Raw genomic sequence first — 25,634 nt, 5'->3', positions numbered from 1 at the left:
CAGAGGCCTGCGTCGGGCATTTTCATGCCTTACAAGGCACAAATTGGAAGTCTGTGTGGGGCGCCGTTCCTCGCACAGACACTAGAGCAATGTGTGATTAAGTGCCTTGCTCAAGGACATAAACACGCTGCTACAGCTGAGGCTCGAACTAGCGACCTTCAAATCACTAGACAAATGCCTTAACCACTTGGCCACATTCCAGAACAACATTCCAACACAATCATTTTACTTGTCCTGCCTATAACATATCATTGGGCGGAGCACAGTGGAGGAGTGAGGAACATTTGAGTTCGCTGGGTAAATTGAGAACTAATAGAAATATAGAAAACCTACAACACAATACAGGCCCTTCGGCCCACAAAGCTGTACCGAACATGTCCTTACCTGAGAAATTACCTAGGGTTACCCATAACCCTCTATTTTTCTAAGGTCTATGTCCCTATCCAGCAGTCTCTTAAAAGACCCTATTGTATCCACCTCCACTACCGTCACCGGCAGCCCATTCCATGCACTCACCACTCTCCACGTAAAAAACTTACCCCTGACATCTCCTCTGTACCTACTTCCAAGCACCTTAAACTGTGCCCTCTTGCGTTAGCTATTTCAGCCCTGGGGAAAAGCCTCTTACTATCTACACGATCAATGCCTCCTCTCATCATCTAGTACACCTCTATCAGATCACCTCTCATCCTCCATTGCTCTAAGGAGAAAAGACCGAGTTTACTCAACCTATTCTCATAAGGCATGTTCCCCAGTTGAGGCAATATCCTTGCAAATCTCCTCTGCACACTTTCTTTTTTTTATTATTAATTTTTTATTGCACACACCAACAAATTACATTCAATGCAACCAGTTGCCAATTACATTTTGACTGTTTAACCCAGCCACCCCCCAACTTTCATCACCATCCCCCTCCACCCCTCTCTCCCCCCGGATCCCTCGCCCCTCCACCAATCAACTGAATAGTAGTACATACACTGACAAAGCATTCCTATTTTAACAAAAGATCTTTTAAGTTAGATATCAAATTTGTCCACATTAAGATTGTGTTTGGTCGTGCATCATTTACTCTCACTGATGAAAGTTCCAGGTAAGAAATGTCCAAAAAGCTCCGAAGCCAGTTTGATATTTGAAATATCATGGGGAGGTTTTCAATGCTGGACTACAATCTTCTCAGCTGCAGTCAGGCCTGCCAGCCAGATTTTGCGTGTTTTTTCCATAAGGGAAAGGTGGGAGTCATCATTTAGAAGATGTACAGCGGGGTCCATTGGTAATTGTACCCGTTAGTTCCGTAAGAGTACTGATAACCTTCCCCCACAAATCAAAAACAACATGTATAAAAGAGCCAACAACAGGAATTCTGCAGATGCTGGAAATTCAAGCAGCACACATCAAAGTTGCTGGTGAATGCAGCAGGCCAGGCAGCATCTGTAGGAAGAGGTGCAGTCGACGTTTCAGGCCGAGACACTTCGGCAGGACTAACTGAAGGAAGAGTGAGTAAGGGATTTGAAAGTTGGAGGGGGAGGAGGAGATCCAAAATGATAGGAGAAGACAGGAGGGGGAGGGATGGAGCCAAGAGCTGGACAGGTGAAAGGCAAAAGGGGATACGAGAGGATCATGGGACAGGAGGTCCGGGAAGAAAGACAGGGGGGGGGACCCAGAGGATGGGCAAGAGGTATATTCAGAGGGACAGAGGGAGAAAAAGGAGAGTGAGAGAAAGAATGTGTGCAGAAAAATAAGTAACAGATGGGGTACGAGGGGGAGGTGGAGCCTTAGCACAAGTTAGAGAAGTCGATGTTCATGCCATCAGGCTGGATGCTACCCAGATGGAATATAAGGTGTTGTTCCTCCAACCTGAGTGTGGCTTCATCTTTACAGTAGAGGAGGCCGTGGATAGACATGTCAGAATGGGAATGGGATGTGGAATTAAAATGTGTGGCCACTGGGAGATCCTGCTTTCTCTGGCGGACAGAGCGTAGGAGTTCAGCAAAGCGGTCTCCCAGTCTGCGTCGGGTCTCGCCAATATATAAAAGGCCACATTGGGAGCACCGGACGCAGTATATCACCCCGGTCGACTCACAGGTGAAGTGTTGCCTCACCTGGAAGGACTGTTTGGGGCCCTGAATGGTGGTAAGGGAGGAAGTGTAAGGGCATGTGTAGCACTTGTTCCGCTTACACGGATAAGTGCCAGGAGGGAGATCAGTGGGGAGGGATGGGGGGGACGAATGGACAAGGGAGTTGCGTATAAAAGAGCCAATGGCTCCATGGGGGGCAAACTGAGCAATAAGGGTCAGGAACCAGTCCCATTTTATGTCTAATTCTTGGTGTTAAATATGCTCTATGACAAAATTTCGAGTGTATATACCAATGATTTGGGTTTTTCAAAGCACCAGCAGCATTATCCCAAATCGCATCCCAGTCTAATACTTGTCCCAATTCAGATATGTCCCTATCCCAAGCTTTCATTCCCGATGTGGGCATATAATTCTGGGAGTTTAATTTATCATAGATATATGACACTATCTGTCCTGCACCTTTTCTATGTTTTCCACATCCTTCCTGTAATGAGGCGACTGGAACTGAGCACAGTACCCCAAGTGGGGTCTGACCAGGGTCTTATATAGCTGTAACATTACCTCTCAGTTCCTAAACTCAATCCCACAATTGATGAACGCCAATGCACCATATGCCTTCTTAACCACAAGAGTCAACCTGTGCAGCAGCTTTGAGTGTCCTATGGACTCGGACCCCAAGAACCCTCTGATCCTCCACACTGCTAAGAGTCTTACGATTAATGCTATATTCTGCCATTATATTTGACCTACCAAAATGAACCACCTCACACTTATCTGGGTTGAACTGTTGTGATCAATAATGAGGGAGCGTACAGACCACACACCAGCAGGGCTGCATGCAGGATATTCAACTGAACTTTATGGATAATACTACTTGCTCAGTATGTAAACCCCTCCCATGTGGGAGAGGCTAACTGAGTGGGATAGGAATACAACTATTAACTACCACTACACTGTCTGCAGGCCTGATCTGTTTCCGAGTCTGCTGGAGGCTGCAGGTAGAAAGCAGTGAGTCTAGGGTTAAAGGATTGTGTGTGGATGTGGAACAGGGCTGGTTTAGCTGTTATTGTTTTGTCACTTGGTGAGCTCTGTGTTGTCTTGTGGGCAGCAGGTTGTTAATGCAAAAAACACATTTCACTGTATGTTTCAAAGTACACAAGATAAATAAACTTGAATCTTGGTCTCGAGATTTCGGTTTACTCCTTATGTCAGGTTTACTTAAAATCTCTTGATCACTTGAACCAATTTGACTACATTAAACAAAACAGCACCACTGAAACTTCAGCCCAGTAATCACATGAAAGGAAACAACACCACAGAAACTAAGATTTATTTTTGCAAGTTTCGTAAACATCAAGTGTATTCATGCCAGCCAGCAACTACATTACACTTGTAGTTCTTAATTTATGCCTTGCCATTCACCTTAATCATACTCTGCAGCTTTCCTGACATGTTAGTAATCATTGAACCACAATGCCAAAATGAGTGATAGCTTGCTAAACACAAAGGGTAATGATCTCATCCCTGGTGAGGTTAGGAAAGCTTTTTTCAGAATAAACACTGTCTGCTTCAGTGAGATGTTTCAGCAATTCACTGGACCATAAAAACCTAGGGAACTCAAAATCCCGTGAACTAACTCAACAGCCTCACAGTCACTTTCATTTTGTTCTGATTACAATTTTAAAAAATAATTTCTCCATCTATTTTTTCGACTCATTGAAGTTGCATTATGCCCACACTTTGGTATGCCTAATCTCCTGGCTGGACTTCTACCCCATGAGTATAGGCAGAGACTGAAAACTGCAGCATCAGTAGTGAGAAGGTATGGACCAAGGAGACACGGGAGCACCTACAAGATTGGAGGAATCAGTGGACTGGACTGTGTTCAGAGAGTCATTTTTAAGCCTGGATGAGTACGCCACAGTTGTCATTGACTTCATTAAAACCTGTGTGGATGAGTGTGTGCCTATGACAACTTACTGCACATACCCAAATCAAAAGCTGTGGATGAACCAGGAGGTTCGTAGCCTGCTGGGTACTAGATCTGTGGCGTGTAAGTCTGGTGGTCCAGGTTTGTGTAAGAAAACTAGGTATGACTTGCATAGGGCAATTTCAAGAGCCAAGAAATAATTCCGGGAGAGGTTAGAGGCGACAGCAGATCCACGTCAAATTTGGCAGGGTTTGAAAATCATTATTTCCTACAAAACAAAACCCAACATCAGGAATGGCAGTGATGATTCACTACTGATAGAGCTCAACACTTTTTAAGCTCACTTTAAAAGGGAAAATAAAGCTATAGCTATGAGGAATCCTGCAGCATCTGATGACCCTGTGATCTCTGACTTGGAGGCTGATAGAGTATCTGATAAATCTCTGAACTGGCAGGAGGATTCAATCTCTCACTGCTACAGTTGCAAGTTCCCAACTGTTTCAGAAAGGCAACAATTATACCAGTGCCCAAGAAGAGCAGCGTGAGCTGCCTCAGTGATTATCATCCAGTAGCACTCATACATATGGTGATGAAATGCTTTGAGAAGTTAGTAATGGATAGAATCGACACCTGTCTCAGAAAAGTCCTGGACCCATTGCAATTTGCCTATCACCACAATACGTATACAGTACACGTGACCTCAATGGTTCTCCACGCAGCCTTGGATCACCCGGACGATGCAAGTACCTATGTCAGGGTGCTGGTTATACTTATACTTTATACTTTATTGTTGCCAAACAATTGATACTAGAACATACAATCATCATAGCGATATTTGATTCTCCACTTCCCGCTCCCTGGATTACAAATCGATAGTAAATATTAAAAATTTAAATTATAATCATAAATACAAAATAGATAAATGGAAAGTAAGGTAGTGCAAAAAAAAACGAGATGCAGGTCTGGATATTTGGAGGGTACGGCCCAGATCCAGGTCAGGAACCATTCAGCAGTCTTATCACAGTTGGAAAGAAGCTGTTCCCAAATCTGGCCGTACGAGTCTTCAAGCTCCTGAGCCTTCTCCCGGAGGGAAGAGGGACAAAAAGTGTGTTGGCTGGGTGGGTCGTGTCCTTGATTATCCTAGCAGCACTGCTCTGACAGCGTGCGGTGTAAAGTGAGTCCAAGGACGGAAGATTGGTTTGTGTGATGTGCTGCACCGTGATCACGTTCTTCTGCAGCTTCTTCCGGTCTTGGAAAGGTCAGCTTCCATACCAGGTTGTGATGCACCCTAGAAGAATGCTTTCTACGGTGCATCTATAAAAATTAGTAAGGGTTTTAGGGGACAGGCCAAATTTCTTTAGTTTTCTCAGGAAGTAAAGGCGCTGGTGGGCCTTCTTGGCAGTGGACTCTGCTTGGTTGGACCAAGTCAGGTCATTTGTGATATTGACCCCGAGGAACTTAAAGGTTATTGACAATAGGTCAGCATTTAATATCATCTTTCCTACAGCCCTGAACGAAAAGCTACAGAACTGAGGCAACTGTACCTCTGTCATCTGGATCCTCAATGTCCTAACCGAAAGACCACAATCTGTGTGTATTGGAAATAACATCTCCACTCCGCTGACAATTAACACTGGTGCTCCACAGGAATGTGTGCTTAGCCCTCTGTTCTACTCTCTCAACACCCATGATAGTATGGTTAGGCATAGCTCAAATGCCAACTATAAATTTGCTGATGATACAAACCTTGTGGGCAGAATTTCCGATGGTGATGAGAGGGCGTACAGGAGTGAGATATACCAGTTAGTTGGGTCGTGTTGAAGCAACAACCTTGCACTCAACGTCAGCAAGACCAAAGAGCTGATTGTAGATTTCAGGAAGGGTAACATGAGGGAATACAAACCAAACCTCATTGAGCGATCAGAAGTAGAGAGAGTGAGCAATTTCAAGTTTCTGGGTGTCAATATCTCTGAGGACCTAATCTGGACACAATATGTTGATGCAGCTGTAAAGAAGGCTAGGCAGTGGCTCTATTTCATTAGGAGTTTGAGGAGATTGTCAAATAAGACACTCAAAAATCCCTACAAATGTACCATGGAGAGCATTCTGACTGGCTACATCACCGTCTGGTACGGGGAGGTTGGGGTGGGTGGTGGTTGGCTACTGCACAAGATTAAAATAAATTGCAGAAACTTGTAAAGTTAGTCAGTACTATCCTGGACAGCAGCCTCCATAGTACCCAGGACATCTTCAGGGAGTGGTGCCTTCGGAAGGCTGCGTCCATCATTAAGAATTCCCACCACCCAAAACATGTCCACTTCACACTGCTATCATCGGGTAGGAAGTACAGAAGCCTGAAGGCACACACTCAGCAATTCAGGAACAGCTTCTTCCCCTCTGCTATCCGATTTCTAAATGGACATCAAACCTATGAGCAAGACCTCGTTACATCTTTATTTCTGTTATTTTGCATGACTTATTTTAATTTAACTATTTCATAGACATATATATATTCACTTTTTTCTCTATATTTATTTACCTTGTACTTCATCGTACTGCTGTCATAAAGTTAACGTATTTCACAACGTATGCCAGAGGTAGTAAATCTGATTCTGAGTCAATTTAATGCATCTCCAAAGACCCAACACCTTAAAGTAATGCCATAAAATTGATTGACCCAGATGTCACAACTTTGACTCAAAGATAATGAAAGAAGCATGCCCACATTTAGTGTAGGGATACGATGAAGCACAGTGGCAAAGCATGCTGGTACTTACATTAAATAGAAAGGCAAAAAAAAGATTTTACATCCAAAGTGAAGTCCTAGTTTTGCTGCACGGAAATGTTTAAGAAATGAAAATGAAAGGCATGGATAGGGTGAATGAGGAGAAGATGTTTCCAATAGTGGGACCAGACGACACAAACTCAAAGTTGAACGTTGCCCCTTTAGAACTGAGATGTGCAGGTATTTCTTTAGACTGTGAATCTGTGGAATTCATTGCCACAGACAGTTGTGAAGTCCAAGCCATTGGGTATATTTTAAGTGGAGCTTAATAGGTTCTTGATTAGAAAGAGAAAATGCAGAGGAACGTGATCGAGGGGGAAAATAAATTTGGTTAATTGTTCACGTGGACTTAGTTTGGTGGCACGGGCTTATTGAGGCAGAAGGAAGCATTACCATGCAATATCTCTAAATAAATAAATAAAATCAGCCATGCTTGAATGGTGGAACAGACTGAATGGGCTGAATAGCCTATTCCAGCTCATTTATCTGATGGTCTTGTGCGAAAGGATCGGTGAATGTTGTGACAGACACCTCAAGAAACAAATGACTGAATTCAGCGTGGACCATCAACTGTACTGCTTTTTTTTTGGTATTGGATTGTTACTACACTGGACAACAAATTTTTTGGAAGTGTTGCTTCCACTGATTTTTTTTTGTTTATGATAGAGCACTTGAAGCTGAACAGAAGTATAATTTCAGACTGCTTGTAACATGTAAGAACTTGCAGAAACAAGAAATTAACTTTTATTTATTTATTTATTTATTTGTGTCACACCAGACAGTCAGCCATTCTTGTCTGGCGCGTGGTGTCAGGCTTGGTCTCCTTTCGGATTAACTGGGTCACGTTATGAACTTTCCTGACTCGACCCTTTTTTTTTTTTACGTAGCCGAGTGGCTGGCTCGATGCTCAACCCGGCACGGATGGAAAGCATGATCGGGGGGTGGGGGTGTGGCCCGACTTGGGACTTGGATTCGAACTTGGGGTCCGGCGCTGATGCCATTGCGCCACCAGCCAGCCAATGTAATGCATTTAATTGTAAAATGGTGCTGATGCTTTGCAATAGTTCAACTAAGCTAAAAATGTTTTATTGAAGATTTTCATTTGTACTCAGTGTTTGAGGCTTCTTACTTAAGTATCCAACAATAACCAGCCAGCATTGATGGATTTCAGTAGACCTGATACTGTTTCTCCGTGACTGCCATATCCTGCTGAAATCTTTCACCATGCTTGTCACTGACAGGGTTAAGATTTGCAGGGAAGAGGTTTAAATGGGAATGCAGAAAATGAATCTTCTTGATTTTGTGTGCTCTGTAGTTGCCAAGACAACATCCTTGAATGCAATTTTCTCCAGTCCCATTGGAAGATCTTTAAATTACCTATATTTGATGACCTGTTTGATTTGCGGACCAACAAAAATGCCTTCCTTAATCTTTGCATTAGTTATTCTGACAAATTATGAATTGAAATAACAACTATACAGTAGATGATTTCACAAACATATTGCATGAAAGGGAAATTTCAAAGTGATTTTCATGATCAGCAGCCCAAAATCATAAGACACCCAAAAGTATTCAGGAAGCAAAATCTTTGTTATCCAATGTTATTAAACATTTGCTATATATTATATGAATTCTGAGAAGGAATCTAACACAAACTTTGTTTTGCAGTTCTGTTTAAAATAACTTCTGTAAGATTTGAAATGAAATGCCTCATGATTATCCTTAATTAAAGCTACACATCAACAAAAACACAGTTCAACTTTGTCAATCTCAACCTGAGAAGGCAAAATGCTAACTTGTAGAAAGGGACTAAACACTTCACTACAAATCTGGCCGACATCTTTCAGAATCACTGGCTGTGCATCTGATGTGTCAACTCTACTCTCTTACAGAGCACTGAATTTATGAAACATATTTCATTTTTCTAATATTATTAATTTTCAGAATGGTAGACATAAATGCATGAGCATTTTAAGTTATGGTCTCACAAAATAATAATTTTAACTTGACAAAACATCAATCGACTATTGCTATCAAACTTCCAAAAATAATTGCAGTTTTGAAAAACATTTGCCTCAACAAGGATAAACAGGTCTGATTAATTAAAGTTAGTCGCAATGTGTGAACAAAGTACCTCGTTCTTAGGTTTTCCTGTTGCAATTGACCATCATAAACTGACAGTACATCGAAGTCCTCCTCCAAGGCAAATGACTGAAATGCCAGTTGTATTCTGTTTCGCTCTTCAGTGATGATTGTCCATGTACAGTTGGCATAATTTGGATACCCATATGGAAAGCCTGGGCTATCTATTGTTCCATTAGGTCCATGTAATGTATCGCCACAGTTCTGTCCTGAAACACAAATTTAACATTATTAAATGTTGTGTCACTTTTAATTATCTGCTTCTAAAGTGAAATGAACTTATAAAAAATGAAGTACTACTTAGTGTGAAAATTGATTCCATAATTTTAGGCACAAGAGATTCTGCAGATGCTGGAAATCCAGAGCAACTTCCACAAAATACTGGAGGAAATCAGCAGCTCAGGGAACAACAACAGGGAGGAATAAATAGGCAACATTTCAGGTCAAGAAACTGCATCAAGACTGGTAAGGAAGGGAGAAGATCAGACTTATTTCTGGCTTCTACCCCCTTCTTTTCCAGTCCTGATGAAGGGCCTCGGCCTCAAATGGTGACTGTTTATTGCTTTCCATAGATGCACCTGACCTGCTGAGTTCCTCCAGAGTTTTATGTGTGTTGGTATGTATGCATAAATTCTCCTCTTAAGCATTTAAGTCGAACAAAAGGTTGCAACATTAGGTCATCTGACTTAAAGGAAATGTGCCTGTGCTCTCTGTGCAAATTATGTATAAAAGAGAAAGTATGCTATTCTTTGAATGTCTGTGCCCATTTCCGACTCACCAATCAGGAGACAGAATCAGAAACTTATGGGCATCATGTCTGGCATATTTTTCACAGGTGTTATCAATGGACCCTGAACTTAATTTGGTTACAATATTAAACAAGTCTTAAGGTCATGATGTATAACATTTGCAAGTGACACATGATAAAGAAAGGAATACATTCTGCTGAAAGCAATGAACTATGATTTAAAATGGCCATCCCCTTCTGAATTGGGATACCATCTTAATGTTCAAAACTCATTCTCATGAAATTTTGATTAGTTTAAAAAAATTAAAGAGCGGTCCTCTGTGAAGATCATGGCATTTATGACCACGTAACTGTAGTTCACAGTTCCCTCAATCTGTGGACCAATAAATCGTTGTGATCAGTAGGTGCCATCAAATTACTGTACAGCTGGGGGAGTGGGAGTCTCTCAAGAAGAGCCAAACTTCGTTGCTCTTTTCTCCCCTATATTTTCTGCAATCCCTCCCATTCTCCCTTATTTCCATGGTAGACATAGCTGGTGACAGCTATTTGGAAACCAAACAAGTTCTTAAATGCCAACAACCATAATAATGACTTCTTAAAGCAAAAATAATACAATTTCATGGTTTGGCCCCGACTTCCAACTTTGTGGCACACAAAACAGGAATTCATTGCAACAGAACTACCTGGTCCAATTTCTTGGCTTTGTTGTGAAAATATCATTCTGTTGTCCAAATGTTTTATTCTGCACCAACTGTGCTTATATTACTGCACGCCATTTCCCTCATGGTATTTTTCTGATGATGCTGGGAAAATCATCCAGGGAAGGACAATTATCTTATAACCCAATCAATATAATTAAGGTCAAACCTAAGGAATATGGCAAAAATCACCGAGAGACACTGTTTCTGTATATATTACAAAACATCTGAATGTGAACAGATCTAGTCTTTGATGGCACCATGAGCAGATGCTGAAGGCAATGGCAGAAAATATCACCTTGTCGATCAACAGCAGAAAGCACCTCCACTACCCACGGCAAGCCCATATTCTTTGTCAAAACTGGAGACCAACCTCAGCCTTAGCCCAGATCGCCAGCAAGCTTGCTTGACACTGTATCTGGCAGGCGACTGAAAGTCAATCTTGGCAAGCAATTAATGTTCCCTGACTTCATCACCTCATCATCACTGAGGCCGGAAGTGGTCATTCTGTCAGATACCTTGAAGCAGGTGGTCATGGTAGAACACACAGTGCCTTGAGAAGACTGGATTAAGGAGGCATTTGAGCATAACAGATCCAAAAACCAGGAGCTGGCAGAGCAGAGCCAGAGACAGGGGTGGAGAACATGATGTGAGCCTATAGAGGTGGGGCACCGAGGCTTTGCGCCAACTCACTTTGCAGAACCTACTCTCTCCTCGGCATTACGAGGGCTGCAAAGAAAAGAGCTGTCAGGACCATCACAGAGGCTGTTCAGTGAGCCTTCAGATGGCTATGAATCAAGAGGTGTAACCCTTTGGTGAGGGTGTCTGATTTAAAAGACCCAAAACAGACGATGACCCCAGGTTACATCACTGGTGATATATTCCAGCATATCCCAGGATGTATCTCAGCACCATGGATGTTAGTTCTTCATGGACTGCAGCCCAGGAAAAAAACACATAGGAACGGATGATCATCAATTGATCAAATCACTTAAGGGTGAGTGTAAATTTACAGCAAAATCACTGAGAGGAAACTGTTATAGAACATAAAACATTGAAGAGTACAGCACAGGAACAGGACCTTCAGCCCACAATGTTGTGCTGAACCAGCTAAAAAGTAAGTCAAAAGCAATCAAACAGTAATCCCTCCTACATACACCATGTCCATATCCCTCCATCTTCCTTACATCCCTGTGTCTATCCAAGTATCTCTTCAAAGCCTCCAATGTATTTGGCTTTACCACCATGCCAGGTAGCACATTCCAAGCATCCACAATTCTCTGAGTACAAAACTTACTCCTCACATCCCCCTTGAACCTATCCGTCTCACCTTCAATGCATGCCCTCTGGTATTAAACATTTCAACCCCTGGAAACAGATACTCTCTGTCCTCTCTATCTATGCTTCTCATAATCTTCTAAACCTCTATCAGTTCACTCCTTAGCCGCCAGCGCTCCAGAGAAAACAACTCAAATTTATTCAGCCTCTTGCGGGAGAACATGCCCTTCAAACTAGGTAGCATCCTGGTAAACCTCAACATCACCCCTATAGTGACCAGAACGATATGTAATACTCCAGATGTGACCTAACCAGAGTTTTATAAATTTGCAACATAACCTCCTGACATTTGAACTCAATGCATCGACTAACAAAAGCAAGTACAACATAAGCCTTCTTAACCACCTTATTGAACTGTGTAGCCACTCTCAAGGAGTTATGAACTTGAATCCCAAGATCACTCTGCTCAGCAATACTGTTATGGATCTTGCTCTTAACAGCGTACTGTCTCTTTGCGTTTGCTCTACCAAGGTGCAACACTTCACATTTATCTGGATTAAACTCCATCTGCCATTTCTCAGCCCATATCTGCAACTGATCTATACCGTGCTGTATACTTTACCTGTCTTCCACACTATTGGCAACTCCACCAATCTTCAGATTATCCGCAAATTTACTAACTCACCCATCTACGTTTTCATCCAGGTTAATAATGTACATTACAAACAGCAGAGGTCCCAGCACAGATCCCTATGGAACTCCAGTAATTACAGACCTCCAGCTCAAATAAATCTCTTCAATCACCCACCCTCTATCTTCTATGCACAAACCAGTTCTGAATCCAAACAGCCAATTTGCTGCATACCCCAGACATCTTAATCTTGTGGATTAGCCTCCCATGAGGGACTTTGCGAAACACCTTACCAAAATCTATGTAGACAACATCCAGTGCCCTTCTCTCATCAATTCCCCTTGTCACCTTGTCACAAATTTCAATCAAGTTGGCAAGGCATGGCCTGCCACGCACAAAGCCAAGTTTTTAGTACATGTTTTCAAAGCAAAATAACTGAGTGTAGACATGTTTCATTCATGCTTCGTTTGCACTGCAAGAGACACACAAACATTGAATTTAAAGGCAGAATTAGATAATGCAGCCTCTGAAAAACATGGCACCACTTAATAAAATCATGACCAACATGACAGTGACTTCAGCTCTGCATTTCTGTTTACTGATCGTAACCTTCTACTCTTATTAAGTATCTTTTAACTCAGACTGAAAAATATTCAAAGACACAGCACCCACTATTACTTAAGAAAAGGGTTCCAAAACTCATGATTATAAGAGAAAATGAATGCACTTCGTTTCCTTTTTAAGTGGGTCACTTCATTTAAAAAAAAGTTGGTCCAAGTACTAGATTCTTCCGTGAGAAGAAACATCCTTTAAACACCATGCCAAGAAACCGCAGGATCTTATGTTTCAGACGAGCCCCATCTCTTCTACAATTGAGCGGACAAAGACCTAGCACTGCCCAACTGCTCGTTGTAAGAAAACCTACACATTCCAGATACAGGTTTAAGAAAGCTTTTCTGAATGACTTACAATGCATTAACATCCTTCTTTTAAAAAGGAAGTGAATCACATGGATACTGTGCGCTGATGCAGTCTTACCATTGTGCATCAGGACTGAAACAAAACCTTCTTACTTTTGTATTTGATTCCTTGAGCAATGCTCAGTAGCATTCTGTTAGCTTTCCTCATTACTTCTTACAAACCAAAACTAATCCTTTGTGAATCATGTGCTGAGACAAAGAGATTGTAATAGCATGTCAAAGCTCTACAACTCCCCACTATTTTGATAATATAGTGCTTTTTCTCTTTCTTCTAATATTTTTCTACCAGCATGAATAATTTCCCATTTACCCATATTTTGAAGGACAAAATGAACAGGTGATTATACTTGCAAACACGAGTACGATACTAATCTTCAGAAATATTAGATTCTGTCTGTAAATTAAATAAATAATGTTTCAACTTGACATATGAAATTTTCTCTGAACTTCGAACAAAATGAGTCCCACTGTATGGAAATATCAGGGTACAAAACTGCAGTTGCTGATAGAAAAAGAAGATTGACATTCTCATTTATTAAACTATGTAATCATGGAAGTCAAATACTTGTGTTAGTAAGCCCAAAACATTCTCTCCTTTCCTGTGTCAAAGATCCCGTGTGTGTTGACAGCACAATAACACCACACCCAACTTTTCAGATATGAGTCTTGGCACTAACTATCTAACTATCCGTGGTTTATTGGTTGATCACAGCCTAATCAATCTTATCGACATATACCTTTCAGACACACATACTTTTCATTCACAACTACTCAAAGTGCTTAGGAATAATGGGTGATTTCCCAAGTTGAACTGTGGTCAACTATGATGCCAGACTGCTACTCTAGTGGAAAATTAGCTAACTTAGTCCACGTAGAGAACTTAATCCAGAAGAAGGACTATACCAAGGACCTTCAGAGTCTGCAGATTAGGTGAACATGACATCAGAACATATTTCATAACCACAAAATTGTTCCATGGAAACATCGCACATATTGTGACTTCTTTTTTTTGCTGCTTTTCAGTTTTCAATTTGATTGTTTCAACCAGAACAATATTAAGTCTCTCATCCTTCACAACTGAATTTTGGATTAGCATGAATAACAATCTACAATGTAGCAATGAAATGGGAAATCTTCTGCGAATTTTTTTTTTTCCGAAGGATCCACATCAATAACATGTATGGGCATTTGGTTTCCAAACAATGCACTGTAATAAACTGCAGTTGGGAGTTCTCTTCCAAGTAAGCAGAACCATTGGAAACATAATGCAAATTTATGTTACAAAATTGCTGACTAATAAAAAAGATATTAAGGTCAATTATTTATCAGAGAATTTTCCCCCACAAGTGCATTGAGTTAGAAATTCAATCAGAGCTTGATGCTCCCTGCATTCAACAATTGGCCCACAAGCACTTTTCATGAATCTTAAACAGGGGATTCTGAGCTGAAGTTTGATCTTAATACTATATCTTTCCCTGGCACCTGGGTTTATTGAAAACAACATTTTCCTTTTGCTGGTGGTACTCAGACTTGCAACATCACTAACATCACCTCTGCAACATTGGCACCATCTTTGTTTAGTATTTTACTCAGAACAACTGTAAACTGAAAACTTACTTTCAGAATTTGGGATAGAACTGCGATGATTAGAAGAGATTGGAACATATGAACAGAAGAGACCAAGCTGACAAAAAAATCCAACACGAGGTAGCAGGGACCTCATCAAGAAAAATATGGGTTTTCGCACCACTCTCTGAGCACAGCTTTGCTAATTCAGAATCAGAATTAGGTTTATTATCACCAGCATGTGTCGTGAAATTTGCTAGTTTAGCAGCAACAGTACAGTGCAATGCATGGTAATGTAGAAAGAAAAAAATTAAGCAAAACATTTACAGTAAGTATATATAGGTATACTAAAAATAGTGCAAAACGGAAATAATATATAAAAGTGAGGTAATCTTCATGGGTTCAATATCCATTTAGGAATCAGATGGCAGAGGGGAAGACGCTGTTTCTGAATCACTCAGTGTGTATCTTCATGCTTCTGTACATCCTTTCTGATGGTAATAATGAGAAGAGAGCATGGCCTGGGTGATGGGGGTCCTTAATAATGGATGCCTTTCTGAGACACTGCTCCTTGAAGATGTCTTGGATACTACGGAGGCAAGTCATCAAGATGGAGCTGACTAATTTTACAACTTTCTGTAGCTTCTTTCGATCTTGTGTAGTAGCCCCCCCCACCACCATCTCCTCCCCCATACCAGACAGTGATTCAGCCTGTCAGCATGGTCTCCATGGTACATCTATAGAAGTGTCCAAGTGTTTTAGGTGACTAAACCAATTCTCTTCAGACTCCTAAAGAAATATAGCCACTGTTTTGCCTTCTTTACAGCTGCGTCGATGTGTTGGACCAGGTTAGATCCTCGGAGACCATGTTGTTCAATGTGTTGTGCGTTCAGAGATGTTCTTCTGTACACCACTGCTGTAACATGTGGTTATTTAAATTATTGTTGCCTTCCTGTCAGCTTGATCTAGTCTGGCCATTATCCTCCGAGGTCTCTCATAACAAGGTATTTTTACTTACAGAACAGCCGCTCACTGGATGCTTTTTAAATTTTTTTTGCACCATTCTCTGTAAACTCTGGAAACTGTTGTACATAAAGATTCCAAAAGACCAGCAATTTCTGAGATACACTAACGACCCTATCTGGCACCAACAAATAGTCGAAGTTAAAATCACTTAGATCACATTTCTCCCCATTCTGACCAACAACTGAATTTTTTGACCATGTCCGCATGGTTTTATGCATTGAATCGCTGCCACATGATTGGCTGATTAGATATTTACATTAACAAGTAGGTATACCGGTATACCTAATCAAGTGGCCATGAATGTATCTCCATCAATCCTGCAGTATGATGTGACTAACACAATGAAGCAGAAAGCAGCAATGGATCATATTTACCTTTCTGGATTACCATTGTGAACTCATTTACTAGACTCCAATGTTTGCTAATTAATAACAATAAGCAGTTTAACTATTCCGATCTAGACCATCCAACCTATGTTTGAAGTGGGGGAATAGATTAAATTAGCCAAGTTCTAATAAAAGGTCATCAACTGGAAGAATTAACTTCTCTTCCTAAACTTGCTGAGTGCTTAAAATATTCTCTATTTCCACAATAGCTGAAGGAAATGCTTGCACAATAACCTCTCATAAAATGAAATCTCCATGCCATTTCTGGCAAGACTAGGAATGATTTGTACTGATGCTATATCTTAATTGCAGATCTGTTTAATGGTATTTGCAAATATAACTCAGTTATAACCACTGGATTAGCGCCAAGCTTTAACAAACCAGAGTGACTGTAGAAGATTAAGAACATGCTACTAAACCCTTCCCACTTATCCCAAGCTCTGAAAAATTTAACTATCTCACTTTTCTTGCATAGAGCTGTATCAAGGACATAGCTCCTAAGGGCTACAATGCTGGTAAAATTCCCTTTAGTGTCTGGGAAGGATTGGAAAATGGATGAATTATTGAGCCACATAAACAGCAATGTAACTGAATTCCTATGGTCCACCTCACAGAAATTAATCAGAATCAGAATCGAGTTTAGTATCACCAGCATATGTCGTGAAATTTGTTGTCTTTGTGGCGGCAGTGCAATGCAATATATAATAGGAAAAAAAATAATTACAGTAAAGCAGTGAGGTAGTGTTAATGGGTTCAACATCCATTCATAAATTGGATGGTAGAGGGGAGAACCTGTTCCTGAATCACTGAGTGCATGCCTTCAGGCTTTTGTACCTGCTCTCTGATGGTGCCAATGAGAAGAGGGTATGTCCTGCGTGATGGGGGTACTTAATGATGGATGTCATCATTTTTGAGGCATTGCTCCTTGAAGCACAAACATGGATATCTTTTCAGCATCCTTCTGACAATGAGTAATAGAAGTACAAAAGTAATTTGAGAAATTAAAGGAATGATTTTTCTTTCTTTTGCCAAGCATCAAACAGATTGAATGAGAGTTACAATGTGTATATAATCACTGATTTTTGTTTTCCCTTTAGCCATCGTATAGACATTTTAGTGACAGAATTTTTTCAGATGTTTGAGGTGTCAACTGAGATGGAAATTCCATGGACCAGATAAATTTGGGCCCTATGGTTTGTGTATTCAGGTTCTGATTCATTTATTTGCTGCATGTACTTCAAAACATACAACAAACTGCACCATTTGCGTTAACTACAAATACAACCTCTGGTTGGGGGCAGCTCACAAGAGTTCCAACACAATCCAGCGTCTACTTTTTTTTAAATGAAGTGCAATCGTGAACAATAGCCAGATCAGAAATGTTGATCAAGTCAACTCATTCCCAAAGAGAACTCCGATAGGCCAATCAGATGGTTCGCTGCTGCTCAGCGATAGGACACAAAAAAAATCATATGTACAATTAAGAAACATTAAAAAAAATAGAAATACTGGATTCATGATGAAGTCTGCTAAAGAGATACATTTATACACATGCCGTCCTCCATAATTCAAAAAGATTGAAGGATAAGATTGTAGGGTGACATATCGTGGCAGGAGCACTTGGAACTAAAAACTAATCCCTACCGGAAGAAAATGGCACCTGTCCTTTCCGCACCGTTCACCAGCATTTTAAGGACTAAGTCCAGCCGGAACGTAACTCATAAGTGCTCTTGAAAGTCAGGTATTAACCCTACCTACCAACAACCAAGCATTGCCAAGCATTCAGCAGAACGATGGGAACAATAACAACAAAACAAAAGCAAAATAAGCTGTTTTCCACAGATCACACACACATACACACACATACACACATAGACAGTCCTCTAACCCCAGGAGACCGGTCTCCATTGGACTTGCAGACTGTGAAACTCCCACTTCCCCAGTGGACTTGCAGACTCACAGAACCAGGACTACAGCCATTGGCACCGACTTCCAGCTTTCTGATAGACCTTTGGGCATGGATCTTCGGCATTCAGCCAAGGACTCGCCAATGATGGGACTCTGAATGGTTACAGTAGAATCTTAATAACTCATTATTGGTAATCTCAAAGGTTTTGCACTTGGCTCATCAAATGATAGTTACCTTAATCCCCTCCCATTCACAGAGACAGCATTCTTTTCCCACTAATCTGGTTCACTGCAAAATTATAATGCTGTGTAAAACCTAAATAAAAGCATGAATTAAAAGTGTCTTATGATATTTATAAATATATCATCCAATAGACTGGAGAAACTGCCAATCCAGAGTCACAAGCCCTGAGCATCACTGTATTTAGGTACGATATTTTAAGAAAAACAATAACATAGATAATACATCCTCGTGGATAATTTAACGGTAATTGCATTTTCAAATTTGTAAATGTTAACCCATTTTTGCCTAATTATAATATTAACGGCATTTTTCAAGTAACCATTCTGTTTGCATTTTAACTGTAACCAATTCTGCTTTACCCCCCTTTAGAATTTTCCTTTGAGAATTTTCAGCCAAGAGGCTGCTGTCTTGTACAATTAAGAGAGTTGTATTGTTAAATCAATAACTTGTTATGAAAGGGAAATTGGATAATGAAAAGTCAGATCTTAAGTGTCTCATTCAGTGGATGCACATTCAATTTGCAAACTTTAGATCTTTTTTCAAATGGCATTGATATCTGTAGCTTTTTGGAGAGGTGTTGACTCTCAGTGAAGGAAAATAGAACAAGCTCTGCTTAAATACTACCATTTAACATTCCATGAAACAAAATCAATGGAAGGTTGCAAATGTCAGTATATATAGAGTGCCATATTCAGTACTGTGCAAAAGTCTTAGGCACATATATATAGCTAGGGTGTCTAAGACTTCTGCACAGTACTGTATTTATCAACATGGGACGGAGAGCGAGTTTGTTAATCTGGTGGGAGCAAAGGTTGCTGGGAATGGCGAGGATAGAGTGCGGTGGGAGGGGTGTGGGATGGTTGGCAAAGGAGTACCAAGAGCAGTGGTTGAGGTGCGGGTGCAGACACACCCGGCCTTGAGACACCAGGCAAGGTCATTTGATTCCAAACAACTGGTTTATTGATCATTACAGAATGTCTCTCTGGTGCTCCCCTCTCCCGTCCCCTGTTCCCAACCATGATTTCCCTCTTCCTGCCCTCCTCCCCTCTCAATCCACAACGGAGACCCATATCAGAATCAGATTTATCATCACTCCCATATGTCATGAAATTTGTTTTTGTCTTGTAGCAGCAAAACATAAAATAAAATTACTACAGTATTGTGCAAAAGTCTTGGGCACCCTAGCTATGTATATGTGCCTAAGACTTTTGCACAGTACTGAATATAGCACTGTATATATACTAACAATTGCAACCTTCCATTGATTTTGTTTTGTGGAATGTATATTGACAATTCCAACCCAAGAATGGTGACAGTACAGAAGGAACCTATTTAGTAAATCTGTGCTGGCACTGTAGCTCCTCCTATACATTCAACTCTTCATAGTGATGTTTTGTTGTTTCAGATTTAGGGTTTCCATTTCCCTGTTGAACATCACTATTCCTTACAGTTTATAACACATTGTTGCATAAAATAAATGTTTCCTCACATTAGCTTTAGTCATTTTGCTACTTGAGAGGCATTTTTGGCATTGAGATTAAAGTGGGTGGAATTTAGAAGGATGAGAGGGGATCTGATTGAAACATATAAGATTATTAAGGGATTGGACACGCTGGAAGCAGGAAGCATGTTGCCGCTGATGGGTGAGTCCAGAACCAGAGGCCACAGTTTAAGAATAAGGGGTAGGCCATTTAGAACCGAGTTGAGGAAAAACTTTTTCACCCAGAGAGTGGTGGATATGTGGAATGCTCTGCCCCAGAAGGCTGTGGAGGCCAAGTCTCTGGATGCTTTCAAGAAAGAGATGGATAGAGCTCTTAAAGATAGCAGAATCAAAGGTTATGGGGATAAGGCAGGAACTGGCTACTGATTGTGGATGATCAGCCATGATCACTGTGAATGGTGGTGCTGGCTCGAAGGGCCGAAAGGCCTACTCCTGCACCTATTGTCTATTGCCTATTGAGTGACTAACTGTATTTGTCATAAGTACATCGAAACATGCCATGAAATGCAGCATTTGTGTCAGATGAGATCAGCAATGAGTGGATGGACGGTTCAGAAGTGTCTTCGCTCTTCCTGCAGCAACATAGCATGCCCACAACATGCTGACTTTAACTGTACATCTTTGGCACGTGGGGGAAAGCTGGAGCACTTGAAGGAAACCCATAAGGTCACAAGAAGAATGTACAAAGAGCCGCAGTGTAAAACTCCGATCTTACAGCTGGTGCGTCGTAAAGCGTAGCGCTAACTATGTTACTGTGCCATGGTAGAAAGGAAATTATAAAGGGAGTAACAAGAAATCAACAGAAATTAATATCATGAGAGGAGCGCAGCAGAGAGCCAATGTCTATGAACACTTCAATAATGGTGATCAAATAAAGTTCCTTATATCAATGTCCTCAAATGTCCTTGTCTAAAGTTGCAGCTATTAGCCTGAAATATTGACAGGAAATTTGTTGGCCAAGATCCTTAGCATCTAAATATCAAAATCTGTAATATCATTAAAGAAAATATCAGTGGGATTCTCATTAACAAGTGGAACATTTCCTTCCAAGTCTGTTGTTGCTGCATTAACAGAATCTTTGGAACAATATACTGCTTGCTTTGCTAATCATTCTTCAGTGTGGCCAGGTGAAAAATCGAACCATTAAGATGAGAGAAGTGATAACTGCATGAAGAAAGCAATATCTTAAATTACTTCTCTTTATCTTTTTCTCTTTTTTTTCTTATCAACTGGACAACAGCAAAATAGTGAATGTTTGTTTATTTCAGTGCAATGCAGAGTAACAGATTGCCACCTGATTGCACTAGTGTTAAACCAGAAGCAATCAGGTTTATTTAGTTCGCCATGCATAGACAGCCCAATACAAATCCCTGATGACAAGACAGCACACAACAGCATGTAAACAATGACTGTTAAGAGCAACTGCTGCTTTGCAAACACAGCAGGTGAATTTTGATCTTATCAAAATTTGATGCTTTGCATAGTTCAGTAACTTGTGCAATTATATACACAATTGCCTTAAAACTGAGAAAACAACCTCCAGGTACAGCCACAACCTTGCCGTGGCACAGAGGCTTGTATGCCTCGATGACCTGGAGAGCTTTGTTGACAGAATTCTTTGCCTCTTGGTGGTCGCCCGTGCCAAACAGGTCAAAGGGTAGAGGACCATTAAGAAGAGAGAAGAGATAACTGCATGAAGAAAGCAATATCTTAAATTACTAAAAGTAGTTTGCCACCGGTCCTCAGGTTTGGGGATTCAGCTTGGGGCTAACATCCCTGACTGGTAAAACAAAATTGTCTGGGAAACAGCAATGAAGATTCCTCTACATTTGAGTATGATGGCCTTCCTGAGCCTCCACCCGAGACTTGCACGACTGACAGTACTGAAAACTGAGAGGAAGCTACTGACATGATGAAGGATGCCCCGAAAACTGCCAGAGATGGAGGACAAATCACAAGCAAGAGAGAATCTGCAGATGCTGGAAATCCAAGTAACACACACAAAATGCTGAGGAACTCAGCAGGCCAGGAAGCATCTATGGGAAAAAGTACTGTCAACGTTTTGGGCTGAGATCCTTCAGCAAAACGTCTGACAGAGATGGAGGACCTTCATTACTGTACTAAATGGCATAAGAGGCCCTAAGCAAGTTGGAAAACAAGTAACCAGAGAAATTGTTCTGATATAATCTCCATCATATTATAGTTAAAGCCAATACTTCCTACAGAGACTGTATGGATTTCTAAGTGCACTTTATTACAGGTATTAAACTATAAATGAAATACTATATAATTTCCATCGGTCAATTCAGATCCTGTTCTTTATCCTACATTCTTTTGTTCCGGCTTTGACCTGTGAAACCCTGGCACAATATGGAACTCTCCGCAGTACAGTTCATTTGTTGTCACAGGTGACAGCTAAATTCCTCATATTATATATCACCTTGTGAAATGCAGTTCAACCCTGAGTGCTATCCCAAGTCAAGTTTATGGTGTGTGCACAAGTACAGTGAGGAGAATACAGTATTGTCCAAAAATCTGAGGCACATATATACCTCAGTCACTGTTTTCTCTTCATCATATGGCATCCAGAAATCAAAATCAGATCAGGTTTAACATCACTGGCATATGTCATGAAACTTGTTAACTTAGCAGGCAGCAATATGATAATATGGAAAAAAATAGTAAATCAATTACAGCAAAATTGGCAGAGGCAGGCAAAGACAAGATGGCACCAAACGGCAACTCCTTCGTTTGCATCTTTGGAAACAGCTCTATTTATATCATTGATATCTCTTTTTTTTAATATTCTCGAGGTTCTTTTAAAGACCTTGACCTGGAGTTACAGTCTGACTTTGATTCTTTGCAGGAATGGGACCCGCTGTCACAGCCTCATGACTGGGTGCTTTTTGATATCTTAAGGACGTGGCCTGGAGACGAATGCGCCCTCAGGGTTTTGGGATTTTCGTGGCCCTGCAGACGTGCTGATTCTAGGCTGGTGCTCCTGACTGAAGCATCGCAGGAGAACACGGAACATTGGGAGCAATGGGTTAGCTGCCGGGGGTTGGGTGTCTGGAGAGCCGCCCCTTTTTGGTGTCGGCTCTTTGGGCGCATAGCACAGAAAAAACGACGCAACAGACTTTTAATGTCGTATATCAGCGAGTTGTTTGTTATGTTTTCCCTCTCGCTGTGAAACAGGGACACCTCTTTTTCCCTTATTAGGGAGAGAGAAAGCCTGTGATATATTGAATAGGTGAACAAGTAGTTTTTCAGGTACTGCAAGTCTGTGTCTTTATTAATGCTTTGCTGCACGCTGAGTGCTCAGTGAAGGGTGCTGATGCTTTCTCGCTGGTGGGGGAGAGTGTGGTCGTTACCTTGTTGCTGCTTGTGCGTGGGAGGGGGAGTTGGGAGGGGTGCTTTGGGCTTCTAACGTTTTAACTTTTATTCATTCTTCGGGGAAAATTCCTCTGTTTTCATGGATGTCTGTGAAGAAAAAGAATTTCAGGATGTATCTGCCATTAAATGTCTGCATTGAAACCTACAGAAACCTATCGAAACAGCTAATATATATATATTAAATAGTTATATTAGAAATAGTGCTAAACAGAAATTATAATAAAAAAGTGAGGTAGTGTTCAGGATTCAATGTTCATTTAGGAATTGGATGGCAGAGGGGAAGAAGCTGTTTCTGAAGCACTGAGTATCAAGAAGGAATCCCTTTCCTTCTTGAACAGTTTCAGTGGCTTGCCCTCAAAAGCCCTCTATGGTGGTCCATTACACAGGCCCACCTCCACCTGCCTAAAGGAATTTGTCTTCATTTTAATCCTAAATATCTTTATTCCCTATGCTGAGACTGTGACTCTTCATTCCAGACACCACAGTCAGGGGAAACATTCTCCCTGCATCCAGTCAATCCAGCCTTATGAGAAATTTATGAATTTAAATGAAAATCTTCCACAGCCATCTCATTTTTATTGCAGACAAGCCAAGTCCCCTTAATCTCTCTTCATATGATAGCACCATCATCCCAAGAATAAGCTGTTTTACATACAGTACTGTGCAAAAGTCTAGGGCACATATATATATGTGCTGCATTTTTCAACATGGAGTAGAGAGTTAGTGTTTAAATATGGCAGGAACAAAGGACATTGGGAATGGCGAGGGTGGAGTACCATTGGAGGGTTTGGGTCAGGTGGCAGAGAAGGAGTGCCAAGGGCGGGTGACGGGGGAGCGGCGTGGGTGCAGACACACCCAGCCCTGAGACACCAGGCAAGGTCATTTGATTTCAAGCAATTGGTTTATTGTCATTGTAGAATGTCTCTCTGGTGCTTCCCTCTCCCATCCCTCTCCCTTCCCTTTTGCAAAACCATGATTTGCCTCTCCCTACCCCCTTCCTGACTTATAGTCCACACAAGCGACACATATTAGAATTAGATTTATCATCACTCACGTCATGATTTTTTTTTACAGCAGGGATAAAGTGATATATATATACACACACACACAGCATGTACCTAAGACTTCTGCACAGTACTGTATATAGTGAAAAACTTGTTTGGAGCATCAATATCACAGCTACGTAGCACAGAAAAAACATACATGAACTATAACTGACAGTGAAAAAATAGACTTTTCACAACAAGTTATCAGTGCAAAAAGAAAGGACACAGGCAGAGATAAGTCCACACAGTTCCAAAGATAAGTTGCTGAGGTAGCGATTTGGGTTATTCAAATGGGTTCAAGCACCTAACTCTTGTAGAAAATCAGCCACTTCTGAACCTAGTGACGTGTAACTTCAGGCTCCTGTAGGTCATGCTGAATAGTAGCAGGAAGAAGACGGCACAATTAGACGGTAAGGATCCTTGATAATAGATGCACCTTCTTAAGGCAGCACCTCCTGTAAATGCTTTCAAAGGTGGAAAATGATGAGTTTGTGATGGGCCAGGCAGTATCCACTACCCCTGCACCCTCTTTGCATTCCTGTGCATTGGATTGCCGTACCACGCCATGATGCTGTCAACAGTGCATCCGCGAAGTACACGATGACATCCAAAATCCCCATGAACTTCTGAGAGGGTAATGAAGCCGGTGCGCATTCTTTGTGGTTGCATCAATGTGCTGGGCCCAGGACAGGTCATCTGAGATGTTAGTGCTCAGTAACTTGAAGTTGCTGACTCTCTCCAGCTCTGACCCAGCAAGGAGGACTGCCATGTTGTCTCCTGGCTTCCCTTTCTGAAGCCAATGGCTATCTCCTTGATCTTGTGGGTTTTCCCCAGGTGCTCTGGTTTGCTCCCACATTGAAAAGACCTACCGGGTAGGTTACTTAGTCATTGTAAATTGTCCCATGATTAGGTTAGGATTAATCGGGTATATTGGGTGTTGTTGGCCACCTTGGCTTAAAGAGCTGGAAGGGCCTACTCCACACTTCATCACTAAATAAATAAGATAATAAAGTATCAGCGTAAATCACAGAGTCCGTTAGCTCTAGTGTCCCTATCTTATCCCACACCATATCCGTGTTCTTCCATCAGTCCTACCCTTGTTCATCCACACTAGTTCCTAGTCATCCAATGGCTCCAATTCAAAATTCTCATTTCTCAATTAAAGACATCCTTGGCCTCCCGCAACCCTTTTGTTCAACCGTTCCTGCACGGTTCAACCACTCCTGCAGCACCTCACCATCCAGAACGTTACCGATCTACTTTTGAATTGTATCAGACCCGGCCCCAGCAGAATAAT

General features: G+C 41.2%; 1 protein-coding gene across 1 annotated transcript in view; it reads right to left on the bottom strand.

The window, feature by feature from the left end:
• csmd2 (CUB and Sushi multiple domains 2) overlaps positions 1 to 25,634 on the bottom strand; it is a 2,031,293-nt gene that overhangs the window by 1,822,427 nt on the left and 183,232 nt on the right. The window contains exon 2 of the mRNA XM_063033882.1: positions 8,925 to 9,141. Coding sequence (XP_062889952.1) covers positions 8,925 to 9,141 — 217 coding nt within the window. The remainder of the gene's footprint in view (positions 1 to 8,924; positions 9,142 to 25,634) is intronic.

This window comes from Mobula hypostoma, chromosome 26 (genome assembly GCF_963921235.1).
Source record: "Mobula hypostoma chromosome 26, sMobHyp1.1, whole genome shotgun sequence".
Lineage (NCBI taxonomy): Eukaryota > Metazoa > Chordata > Chondrichthyes > Myliobatiformes > Myliobatidae > Mobula > Mobula hypostoma.
The sequence above is the reverse complement of the archived record's forward strand: the minus strand, read 5'-3'. Positions and strand labels throughout refer to the sequence as shown.